At 36.6% G+C, this 13,756-nt stretch overlaps 1 protein-coding gene across 18 annotated transcripts in view; it reads right to left on the bottom strand.

Annotated features, from left to right (window-relative positions):
* Positions 1 to 13,756, bottom strand: part of pmfbp1 (polyamine modulated factor 1 binding protein 1) — a 327,880-nt gene that overhangs the window by 221,041 nt on the left and 93,083 nt on the right. For all 18 annotated transcript variants that reach the window (XR_012382835.1, XR_012382833.1, XR_012382832.1 and 15 more), the window contains one exon: positions 3,949 to 4,095. Coding sequence is in view for 10 of the 18 variants with exons in the window: in XM_073907540.1 (XP_073763641.1) it covers positions 3,949 to 4,095 (147 nt within the window). In the remaining 8 variants the exon portion in view is untranslated. The remainder of the gene's footprint in view (positions 1 to 3,948; positions 4,096 to 13,756) is intronic.

Below are 13,756 nucleotides of genomic sequence, written 5' to 3' on the forward strand. Positions count from 1 at the left end.
AGTTCATGACCCAAAGCTCATGACCATAGGTGAGAGTAGGAACGTAAATCGAGAGCTTTGCCTTTTGGCTCAGCTCCTTCTTTACCACAACGGAACGGTCCATCGACCACATTACTACTGCCGCTGCACCAATCCGCCTGTCAATCTCACGTTCCATCCTACCCTCACTCGCCAACAAAACCCAGAGATACTAATTTCCAGATAGGAAATTAATTTAATTTAATTTAAAGGAATTAATTTAATTTAATTTAATTTAATTTAATTTAATTTAATTTAATTTAATTTAATTTAATTTAATTTAATTTAATTTAATTTAATTTAATTTATTCTCCAGGTTGGAGGAAAGCTCTTACCCCAGAGTAAAAGTATCTCTGGGTTTTGTGCATTTAGTTTATTTGTGAACTGCTTGTAACAAAACCATGTAAAAGTTCCAATTCTGATCCTAAGCCGAAAAACAGATTTTTATGTTAAGGCTGCATCCAAAATTGCATACTATCTTACTATATAGGACTGGAAAGTATGTGTGCCAAGTATGCGTGTCTGAATTCACAGTATTCAAAAAACAGTAGGCAACACGTATACGGAGGAAATTCACGAACGAGATTCCGCCGAGATTCTGTAGTGCACATCCAATGGACGTTATGCTATCCCATGATGCCATACAAGATAATTCATGATAGGGAATAAAGCGACACAACTGATAGGTAGATCAGATGATAATCTGAATTCCATTAATACTATATAGAACATATTTTTTTAATGGTCAGGTAGTAAATTCAAATAGTAGTAGTGCCAACTCGAGTAGTCAAAGTAGACACAGCAACTATGTTTTTGCGATGCAAAAGCAATGCATGTTTTTGCTAGGATAGGATAATCAAAAGCATGTAATCTTTACAAGAGCTTCTTGCCCATTCTACGAAATTTGAAACACGTTTACCAAATAATACCAAATACAAATAAAAGTGCCTTCGTGTTTGGCAAAATAAGAGAAAATGTCAAATAAATTTGATCAAACAGTGACATTTTTCGGTGACGTCAAATAGCTGCGTATAGTGAGATGTTTGCACTTTAAATACATGTGAGTATGTTGGACACAGTTTAAAGTGTCTACGGAAGACGCAAAAATGTCAGTTTGCAGACAAGATAACCATCTGATGTATCTGTGGCAGACGTTCACTCCTTTTACACGCAGCTCTAATGTGTCTTCTAAACAAAGAGGCTGGAAGGGACCAAGGATGAAAACAACTAAAAGTGCACACTTTGAGGCTGTCAACAAACAATTTAGTCAGGCAGACTTCAAACCTCTGTGCTGCGCCGTGACTGTACTTGATCAACGATACATAAAATGATTACTTGGATGGAGGAAAAAGCAAAGCACATGAAATGTGATTCAGGCCGAGTTAGACTTTATACACAGATATTGCTTGTATGGATGATAAAGGAATTTAAACTTGTATTTGTAATTTGGTAAGACTTGATAATAAGCTTTCATTGTTAAAATGAGTGAGTTAACATCAACAAACAGTGAAAAATATCTGATTTCAACAACTATTAATTCATTCATCCATCCATTCATTTTCCTTCGGTTAAGTCTATTTTTTAGTCAAAGCAAAAACTTTATAGCATATATTTTACACAGCAAATGCACTTCCAGCCGCAAACCAGTATTGGAAAACACCCAAACACTCTCACATTCACACACACGCACACACGCACACACGCACACACACACACACACACACACACACACACACACACACACACACACACACACACACACACACACACACACACAATGGCCAATTTAGTTCATCCAATTCACCTACAGTGCATGTCTTTAGATTATGGGGGAAACAAGAGCACCCAGAGCACACTTTATACTGAAAATTATAGTTTGAGTAAATATTTACAGTTGAAGTCAGAATTATTAGTCCCCCTAAATTATTAGACCGCGTTAATTTTTTTCACCCATTTTCTGTTTAATGGAGAGATTTATTCAACACATTTTGAAACATAATAGTTTTAATAACTTATTTCTAAAAAACGGATTTATTTTATCTTCGCCATGATGACAGTAAATAATATTTGACTAGATATTTTTTCAAGACACTTCTATACAGCTTATAGTGACATTTAAAGGCTTAACTAGGTTAATTAGGCAGGTTAGGGTAATAAGGCAAGTTATTGTATAACGATGGTTGGTTTAGTAGACTATCAGAAAAAAATTGCCTAAAGAGGCAAATAACTGTCCTTAAAATGGTGTTAAACATTTTTTAAACTGCTTTTACTCTAGCCAAAATAAAACAAATTTCTGTGAAAATGTGCTTGCTCTATTAAACAACATTTGGAAAATATAAAAAAATAAATAAATAAAAGGGGGGCTTATAATTCTGACTTTAACTGTATAATTATTTCGAAAAGCTAGATAAAATAATAATGAAGCACCTTTTTATGCAAGCGTTTAAAAAATATCAAAATAAATGACAAAACAAATGATTAAACACACTCTGTCTTTAGTAATGAGCCTTTTTGTTTCATTACAAAAATATTCATTTGAGGATTTTTTTTTATTATTATTATCCTGCAAACTACTGATGATATTTCTTCTAAATTGAGAAAAAAGGCATTAACTAACAGCTGGTCAAAATAAAAAAAGCTAATATTTAGAAATTATTTAACTTCAGAAAAAGACAAAATATATACAGTTGAAACCAGAATTATTAGCCCCTCTGAATTATTAGTCCACTTGTTTATTTTTTCCCCAATTCCTGTTTATTGGAGAGAAGATTTTTTCAACACATTTCTAAATAATAGTTTTAATAACTCATTTATAATTATTGATTTATTTTATCTTTGCCATGATGACAGTAAATAACATTTTACTAAATATTTTTCAAGACACTTCTATACAGCTTAAAGTGACATTTAAAGGCTTAACTAGGTTAATTAGGTTCACTAGGCAGGTTAGGGTAATTAGGTATAAAGATGGTTTGTTCTGTTTGTTCAATTGGAAAAAAGTAGCTTAAAAGGGATAATAATTTTGACCTTAAAATGGCTTTAAAAAAATTAAAAACTTCTTTTATTGTAGCCGAAATAAAACAAATAAGACTTTCTCCAGAAGAAAAATATTATCAGACATACTGTGAAAATACTGTGTTCTGTTTTTGGCAGAATAAGTTATAATAACAGCACCTTAAAAAACATTTGTTATTTTTACCAATTGTCATTTTTTGCCAAAAAAGAGATAAAAAATCACTTTAATTTACTTTAACCAACTCCTTTGGTTTTTTTGTTTTTTTTTAAGAAATTTCACATTTTACAAACAGGTAAAACATTTATACATATGGTGTGGGAATATAAGAAGGTGTATGAGTTTTGGAAAAAAACGTCATCAATATTATCTGAAATCATAAGAAAAGATATACCAGTGCAACCAGCTGTGCCACTTTTAATTGATGATTCCAGTTTTGGGTTTGACAGACCGACAATGATAGGTCTGGTTGGCAAAACTAACATCAGCATAAAAAGATCATTGCGCAAAGATGGCTCCCTCCGCATTCTTTATTTATTCGGCAGTGGCTATTTCAGATTTACGATATAGTATTGTCAGAATTTTCAACAGGCAGAATAAATAAGGCTAGAGCCTCAACTCTTGATGCGTGGAAAGCGGCTGCAGAAAAAAACTGGCAGAAAGACTGATGGATAATAGAAATCAGTGTGCTACAACCAGAATCTCTGACAATCTGAGTGGATTTCTACCTACTTTATTTTGTTTATTACTATGTGTGTATGGACGTACAGTTAAAGTCAGAATCATTAGCCCCCTTTGAATTTCTTAAAGATCCTGTGAACACTCCCTTGTAAAATCAATAAAAATATGATAAAAAAAAAAAAAGAAATTTAACATTTTTACTTATGTTATTTTACAGCTTGCTATGTTTCTTCTACCTGTTGTTGCAGCTCTTTGACTCTGGCGTCCAGCTGAAGGAGCTGCTGAAGCTGCTGGAGCTCATGCTGTTCTTTCAGAGACATCTCCTGGTGCAGTTCAGTGATGACATCCTGGAGCTCCAGAATCAGAGCTTCTCGATCCTCCATCTGCAACACATGAGCACTGGCATGTCAAAAGCCTGTTATCGTCGATCGTTATCTGTCGAGTCGGATGGATATTTGTGATGGTATTAAATATTAAGTATGTCAAAACAAAACCACAGTATGATCACACACGCTGAGGTTTTGGTTTCAGCATCCGGTATGACTGCAGAGGGGACAGACTAACAAGCATGTGCACATGATACGGGTGAGAGTTGGGCAGAAATCACCTACAAATGTCCAAACAAATGTCCAAAGGTCTGGTAATTTCATGCCATCTTGCTAGTGCAGCTAAATCCGAATTTGTGTGTTCGCCATGACAAAATGTCATGAAAATACACATCAGTAGCTGTGTTAACACTAAAGTTTCATAAAATAATAATAATAATAATAATAATAAAAATATCATCATCATCATCATCACCATTATTAATATTATTATTATTATTGTCATTATTATCTATTATTATCATCATTATTATTATCATTATTATTATTATTATTATTATTATTATTATTATTATTATTATTATTATTATTGTTGTTGTTGTTATTATTATTTACTATTATTACAATTGTTATGTGTTGTTATTATTATTATTATTATTATTATTATTATTATTATTATTGTTGTTATTATTATTTACTATTATTACAATTGTTATGTGTTATTATTATTATTATGATTATTGTTATTATCATCATAACTATTATTTATTATTATTATTATTGTTATTGTTGTTGTTGTTGTTATTGTCATCATCATCATCATCATTACTATTTGTTAGTATTATTATTATTATTATTAATATTATCGTTATTTTTATTATTACTTTTATTTTTCCCAGAGAAGGGTTGCGGCTGGAAGGGCATCCACTGCGTAAAATTATTATTATTATTATTATTATATTGATTCCGATGTGCTGTTTCCCTTACATTCTATTTGTCTTTTATTCTATACATTGTTGTCATTTATTTATTTACTTATTTATTTTCTTATTTATTTATTTTCTTATTTATTTATTTTCTTATTTATTTTCTTATTTATTTATTTACTTACTTACTTTGACTGACTGACTGACTGACTGACTGATTTATTTATTTATTTATTTATTTATTATTATTATTATTATTATACAGATATTATTATTATTCAGATATTATTATTATAATTATTATTATTATTAATTTACTTTTCGGCTTTGTCCCTTTATTAGTCTGGGGTCGCCGCAACCGCTAACTTATCCAGCATTTGTTTTACGCAGTGGATTCCTTCCAGCTGCAATCCATCTCTGGGAAACATCCATACACACTCATACACTACAAACAATTTAGCCTACCAAATTCACCTGTACCGCATGTCTTTGGACTATGGGAAAAACAGGAGCACCCTGAGGAAACCCATGCAAATGCAAGGAAAACATGCAAACTCCACACAGAAAAGCCAACAGACCCAGCCGAGGCTCGAACCAGCGACCATCTTGCTGTGAGGCGACAGCACTACCTACTGCACCACTGCGTTGCCTAATAATAATTATTATTATTATTAAAATTTAGGTCTGCATGATACTGGAAAAATATGCAGTATTGTTGCTGAGTGTTGTGAGAATAATATTTCTTATAATATAAAAAAAAGCTTGCAAAATGCTATTTTTTATCAGGAATTAAAAATATATATGTCTAACAGAGCAAGGAAACTTTCACAGTATGTCTGATTATATTTTTTCTTTTAGAGAAAGTCTTATTTGTTTTATTTCGGCTAGAATAAAAGCAGTTTTTAATTTTTTGAAAGCCATTTTAAGGTCAAAATTAGTAGCCCTTTTAAGCTATGTATTTTCGATAGTCTACAGAACAAACCATGGTTATACAATAATTTGTCTAATTACCCAAACCTGCCTAGTTAACCTAATTAACCTAGTTAAGCTTTTAAACATCACTTTAAGCTGTATAGAAGTGTCTTGAAAAAATATCTAGTTAAATATTATTTACTGTCATCATAGCGAAGATAAAATAAATCAGTTATTAGAGATGAGTTGATAAAACTATGTTTAGAAATTTGTTGATGAAATCTTCTTTTTATTAAACTGAAATTGGAGAAAAATAATAAACCGTTTTTTAAACAGTTCTATGAATTCGGACATACTCAGCTTACATACTGGTTTTAGTGTACTATATAATATAGAAGTATGCAATTTCCCCTATCACCTATCATAACAGTCCTAAACCAGCCAAAGTTACACAAACCAACTCAATAAAACTATATATTTAATGATGTTCTCAAAAAAAAAAAAAAAGTTATGGCAATTTTGCAGTTAATAATATACATTATGGAACATTTATATGTGGTAATTGATCTCACTGACAAACAATAATAAAATATTTTGATATAATCCTTTTTATAAGACAATTCTCTATTTGCTCCTTATTTAGGCTGCATCCGAAACCGCCTTCTATTCAATAGGTACTGCATTTGAATTTAAATGTACAACTCAACCGTTCTATTCGTTCTATACAGTATGAATGTGAGCAGTAGGAATGAAACTTGGACATCCTATATTCGCCATTGTCATGATCACGTGACCTAGCCATGTCAGTTGTGTCGCTTAACTCCCATTCACTAATCCTCTCGCGGGCCATCATGGGATAGCAAAGTGTCCTTCGAAATGTGCACTTCATAATCTAGCTGGAAGTAGTAAGTCATCTGAGTACTTACTGGTTTTCAAGTTCTATGAACTTAGTGTAAAATATAATATGGAAGTATGCAATTTCGATAAATACAGGATAAAAGTGAAATAATGACCTGAATCAATGTCTTTGCAAGAGAAATGAACATCTGAGCACTAGCAAAGCATCTGCTAGCAACCCAGGAGTGTAAGGTACTTTCGGATTTAGGTGGACTTTCTTAAATTTGCCAGCGTTCTCCTGGATAGCCCAGCTGTATTCCCAGCATGCCCAGCCCTGACGAATAACAACAAGAGCAGGAGGCTTAGCAAAGTCCAGTCCCCAAGGGCTTTGATCACAGGTGCCCCCTTATACTTGCAAGAGACCACCTTTCAGACCACTTTTGCTCGCACAATCAAGGAAAAAATCTATTTTCTTTTTTAAATGCATCACCGAACACGTTTCTTTGTTTCTTGTGAGTACTGAGGGTACTTGGGTTTGGACTCGAAGGTTCCATAAATAGGGCTATTATGCACTCTTCATTATTTCTGACCTAACGCTAAGACCACCCATCTTTAAACCGCAGGTCTTAGCTGGTGCCCACCACCTCTGCATTAGAAGATCCTTTGATCCTTCAACTCTTTGAAAATACAAACCTGGTAGGACTCCTAAATGAACCACTCCAGACTCTAAAATACAGCCAAAAGCATCAAAACCCTGGATGAGCCACACAATTCTGTCTAAAGGAGAATGCTAAAATGCATGCAACTTAATTAATCAACAGACTTCAACAGCAAATTGAGGAGAAGGGATTAAAAACATACATATCCTGAAGAAATCAGGCCCTTCAGAATAATTGGCAATGTTTCATCAGTTTTTTTTTTTTTTTTTTTTTTTAGTAAAAGGTCCTTTGTTATCTCCAGACACCCAGAAAAGCCTCCTACTGACTCTATAGCTTTTGAGGTTCAGATCTCGGCATTAGCATGCTAATTGCAACTTTGTCTGCAGAGCTGAAAAGAGAGAGAAAAAAAATGGAAACAGACAGAAAAAAGAAAAGGAGAGAAGCACTTTGTCCGGCTAGGGCCATGGGATTTCTTTTTAATCTGCTGTTACAAATAGCCTTTTTGAACAGAATTACATTATGTCCTATGTATCTCACCTCCAACAAGGTAGACTTTTGTGTTTGGCTAAATCACAATAAACCTTTAGCAGAATGAATTTGCAACATGGTACTCCCGCCTTTGATTTGTGTATAGTGATTTCAATTGTGAATTTTTGTAAAGCAATAATGTGTTTTTTTTTTTTTTTTGATTGAACCCCGGGTGGGTCTGTGTGGAGTTTGCATGTTCTCCCCGTGTTCACTTGGATTTCTGCCGGGTGCTCTGGTTTCCCCCACAGTCCAAAGACATTCGCTATAGGTGAATTGAATAAGCTAAATTGGCTGTAGTGTATGTGCGTGAATGCGAGTGTATTTGGGTGTTTCCCAGTTCTGGGTTGCAGCTGGAAAGGCATCTGCTGCACTGCAAAAAATGCTTTTCTTACTTAGATTTTTCTTTTTTTAATTCTTAAATTAAGAAGAATTATGTAGACAAGCACAACATGTTGTCTTGTTTTAAGAAATAATATGCCAAAAATTAAGTGAGTGTTTCCTTAAAACAAGCAAAATAATCTGCTAATGGGGTAAGCAAAAATAATATTATGTCAAAAGGAAAAGCAAGACTATTTTGCTTACCCCATTGGCAGATTAACCACAGAGAGTCAGGAGCTCGGTTTAGCGTCTCAGCTGAAAGACGGCTCTCATTGAGCAGTATAGAGTCCCCTTCACTATCCTGGGGCATTAGGACCTACACAGACTGCAGGTTGAGCGCCCCCTGCTGGTCTCACTAACACCACTTCTAGCAGCAACCTTGCCATGCCATGTGGTCTCGCATAAGCAGAAGGACTTTTAATTTTCAATAACCCAGTTCAAGTGCTTCCAGTGAACTGTATGCCAATACAAAACCACCACGGTCTGTTTTCTTTAAAAATCACTGATCTCCACTGCCTGATTGAAATACAATATAAAGTTGATCTCAAGATGTACAAGAAGCACTGCATTAAATTCCATTGTTCCGCACCATGTCTAAAATAAAATAACAATATATCTTACTCCAGTATTTTCAATAGAATTTCTGCACTAGCCTGCTGATACTGACAGCACTTGCGTTTACATGGTCTTTCATCACGTTTTACGGCAACTAAATAAACACTTTAGTCAATTTAACTGATTGTATTTTAATCAAATTACAACATTGATGCTGTAAAAGTAAACATAATATTGAAAATAGTTACATTAACCTTTCAACAGAAATTTATTGGTTGGGGAAAAACATTGGCTTTGCATATACCCTATTCAGTGGGCCAATAAAGCCAAGCCGTTTGCCCCAAGGAAGACTTGACAAGGCCTGATCATGCCAAGGATTTAACTGTGGAAGTGTGACTATCCCAGGCAGCTAATAAGTAGTGGGCCAATATACTGCCCTTAACAGTGGTCGAATTCGTGCACACAACCAACTGATGACCACTGGATCTAGGGAGCTGATTAAGACACACCCTTTGTAATTATACTGCATATTCAAACAGCTTACACACTAGAGAAAAAAAAAACTTTACTGGAAGTAGATTCACTCTGGGGCCATCTTGATAACATCAACCATTTTGTAGACCGCTATTTATTTGAATATTAAAATACCATATTTCCCACTTTGTTTACGTTTTGATAAATACTATATATACACATATATCTCAATATCAATGAAGATGTTTGCCATAGTTGGCTTATTATCTAGAACCATGTCAAACAACGCATTCACTTTAGCGCATATAATCCATGGCTGCATCCGAAACCGCCTACTATGCAGTAGGTAGTGCATTGAATTTAAACGTACCGCTCGGCCGTTAGATAAGTACGTTCTATACAGTATGAATGTGAAAAGTATGAATAGAATTCAGACGTACTACATCCTCCATTTTGTCATGGTCACGTGACCTACCTGCGTCAGTTGCGTCGCTTCACTCCCATTTATGAATTCTCTCGCGGGGCATCATGGGATAGCACAGCCCGCATGGGATGCGCACTTCAGAATCTCGCCGGAAGTAGTACGTCATTCGGGTACTTCTCGCATACTGATTTTCGAATTCTATGAATTCGGACATACTACTCGGCTCGCATACTGATTTTAGCGTACTATATAGTATGGAAGTATGCGGTTTCGGATGCAGCCCAAATGTATATTCTAGGGTGACTATGACTTTTTTTGGAGGTCAACTAGCTAAATCGTAGACAGAAACACCTCACATGTCAGCTTAGCTCCGCTGAGTAAACAGAAGCCCTTATCTGTGAGTCCGTCATCTCTTTTCACTCCTGTGTGGCAGAATGCTACAATCTCAGAAACGGCGCACACACACACAACAGCAGTCTTAATGTCAACGAGCCATATCTGCCTGCGCTGCCTCCTCCACCTCACTCTCCGCACAAATGCCAGAGGTCACTCTTTTCATTCAGGCAGAAATCAAAATGATAATGGCGGCTTGTTAAAAATTCTATTTGGATGTGCACATAGGCTACATCAAAAGGTGCTGACATGGAGTGGTTTGGGGTGCAGAGGGGTGTTAGCGATGTGATTTACTGATAGCGCACATCAAAGCTATAGAGAGAGTGGAATATGGATAGGGGGTTGGTAGGACACAATCCCTATGTTCTGGGGCTGTTATAGTCAGCAAATGAAAATATACCAGGTGCAATTTTAGCATTAATGCCTTGATATCGTAAAAAGAGCTATTTACCATGAAAAAAAAAAACACTCAGAATCCATCATACCCGTCTAAATCAAGCTGATGCAGTGGATGCAGTTTGGAAAATTATAAATGATAGTCAGAAAAAAGAACATGCTGAAAGAGAAATAAAGGCAATAATCAAATAAGTAGTGGACCATTAATAAATGTGAGCAGCACAAGGCCACTTCAGGAGACAATCAGGGAGCAGGGATTTGCAAAAATTGGGACAGTCGGCTCCATTTTTATATCACATGTAGTCGACCTTTTAATGCTACACCGCTAAGCGATAACAACCCGGAATGCATTCCAGAGCCTTCCTGGTTTAAAACCATGCCCAGCAAAGTTTTTCAGATAGGCCAATTACTAAAACCCTTGGGTCAGCACACCTGCGACAAGCTCATTTAAGAGGACAGCAGATGCAGGCCTGGATAAAAGAGAAGCATATTTATAGTATAAAATATATACCCATGTTTCTCAATCATTGAGACCTCACTGGGTACCATTTTGTAGAAATGTATAAAATACATTTGTTGGCCTTGGAAAATTTTCATTTTCTTGGGAAGCCAACCTTGCTTCTGAATATCTTGCTAAAGTTTCTAATAGCTCCAATACACCTGCCTGTTAGCTTCACATAATCGCCAACACATAGGTCGTGCTCAGGTTGGTGGGACTCCAGAGGCAGGGTTGACTACCCTGCTTTGAACCAGAAACTTGCAAAACATTATCAATTTATCATTAGAGGCAATTAATGGATAGGACTGAAGCAGCTAAATTCTGCAATTAACCCTCCAGATTCAGGATTGGTCACCTTTGACATGGGGCACAGGTGTCAAACTCAGTTCCTGGAGGGCCGCGGCTCTGCAAAGTTTAGTTTCAACCTTAATAAAACACAGCTGATCAAACTAATTTAGTCCTTCAGGCTTGTTTGAAACCTACAGATAAGTGTGTTGAGGCAGAGTTGAAACTGAACTGTGCAGGGCTGTGGCCCTCCAGAAACTGAGTTTGACACCCCTAGCCTAGGGTATTCTAAAGGCCCCTATATATTTCAAAGGGAAGAATGAACAAAAATCTGTCCAAAACAAAGTTCATTTTTAGTTCACTAATGCGTTGAGGTCAGACAGGTGAACAACATCCAACACAACAATACGTTCATTGATTTGTTCATTCATTTTCATCCACTTTTCCAGGGCCGGGTCATGGGGGCAGCAGTCTCAGAAGAGACCTCTAGACTTCCCTCTACCCAGATACTTCCTCCAGCTCCTCCTGGGGAACCCGAGGTGTTTCCAAGCCAGCCAAGAGACATAGTCCCTTCAGCGTATCCTGGGTCTTCCCTGTGGCCTCTTCCCAGTTGGACAATGTCCAGAACATGTCCCTAGGTAGGGGCCCAGGGGGCATCCGAAAAAGATACAACAACTCTACTCCAAGCTCCTCTCAGGTGACAGAGCTCCTCACCTAAAAGGGTGCACCCTGCCACCCTTCGAAGGAAACTCATTTTGGCCTTTTGTTTTCAAGATCTTGTCATTTCAGCCATGACCCAAAGTCCATGACCATAGGTGAGAGTAGGAATGTAGATTGACCGTTAAATCGAGAGCTGTGCCTTTCTTCAGCTTCTTCTTTACCACAACAGACCGGTGTATCGACCTCATTACTGCTGCCGCTGCATCGATACAACTGTCAATCTCACATTCCATCCTTCCATCAATCGTAAACAAAAACCTAAGATACTTGAACTCCTTTACCTGGGGTAAGGACCAACCTGGAGATGGCATATATCAGGGCCTTCATGGTGTACTTACATCAGTTTCCTTGTACTGACTCTGGCTGTTGTAGTTCAGAGTTACACTCGTTACACTAGTCAAGCAAACCACACTTTGGGGGCCAAATATGCCCAGGAATTGACTAATTGATTTTCAGATCATCTAGTCTGAGAACACCTTCAATATACCAGCATTATTTCCACACAATCCTTTCAAAACTTTCTATCTTTTTTAACTATACTTTATTGACAATGCAGCCAAATAGACACAGAGTTGGATCCTCTACAGATCATTTGCGCTCAAATATAAGGAAGAACAAAGATGAAGGAGGATATTCTGTTTTACCTAATGGCTCTGGAGGAAAAAGAAAATAAGAAAATGAAAAAGATGTTCTGACTGAAGAAGTTCAACTGTGAATTTCCATTTGCAAGTTGTGGAGGCAATTCAAGGCACACACAGGAAAGAGGCGATCGTCTTTCCACTGTTCATATTTCTTTAATAGTGTTTATCTGAAATAACCATAGAGAGCTGCTTGCTTAAGCCAAATCAACCCAACGAAGAAGATGGTCTTCGAGCAGACAGTCCATGCGGACCATGATAACGTAACTAAAAACTGAAGAATATTTCCGCATTGAAGAACACGGAAAAACTGAAGAATATTTTAGTGGCGAGGTTAAGTAGAGGTTTGGGGCTTTTGTTTGCTTGAGCCTGCAGACCAACAAAGGAGCCAGAAACGTTTCAGCTGGCACTTGGGAAAATAGTCATCAAGGTCAGTCTTTCACAATACTGTTTTTAAAGGGCCCCAACGCAATACACTTTTTGGAAGTCTCTTTCATAAAACACAAATAGGGTCAGGAACAACTGAACTAGCCTCTGAAATACTTACCACTGAAGCCAAGAAGGTTTATTGTAGACATCCTATTACCTTAAAGTGAGCTTTAAAGTAAAGCACAGTATGCATACATGGTTAGGTGGATGTACTGCTGACGTGTCCCACACGCACAGAGTTTAAGAACGCATTTGTCTTCCCCTCGCATCATTCGGCACTCAGCATTGTTGCATTATAATCGCATTACTCTTTCATAACCGAGATCTGATCCACTTAAGGTATCCGCAGCACTGGCCTCTCCTGATGGGCGATACCAAATACTGCATGGTCTCTCATTTCATTAGCTATTCTATGAATTTCCAATTAGGCTCAGGGCAACTAGACAGAGCTTTCAGGTCTTTTATCACAGGGGACGAGCAGGTACTCTTACAAAGTACTGCTCCTGTGCACCTTTGTTAGAGGAAGGGCATTGTCTGGGAGGAAAAGCATGCCAAACGTGAGCCACGGTACCCTCTGTGTATTCCATTAAGAGTAAAAGGATAGTGCAGATAATGAGAATCCACATCGGCCGAGCCAAACACCTAGACAATACTGGAAGGAAGAG

This window comes from Danio rerio, chromosome 7, assembly GCF_049306965.1.
Source record: "Danio rerio strain Tuebingen ecotype United States chromosome 7, GRCz12tu, whole genome shotgun sequence".
NCBI lineage: Eukaryota > Metazoa > Chordata > Actinopteri > Cypriniformes > Danionidae > Danio > Danio rerio.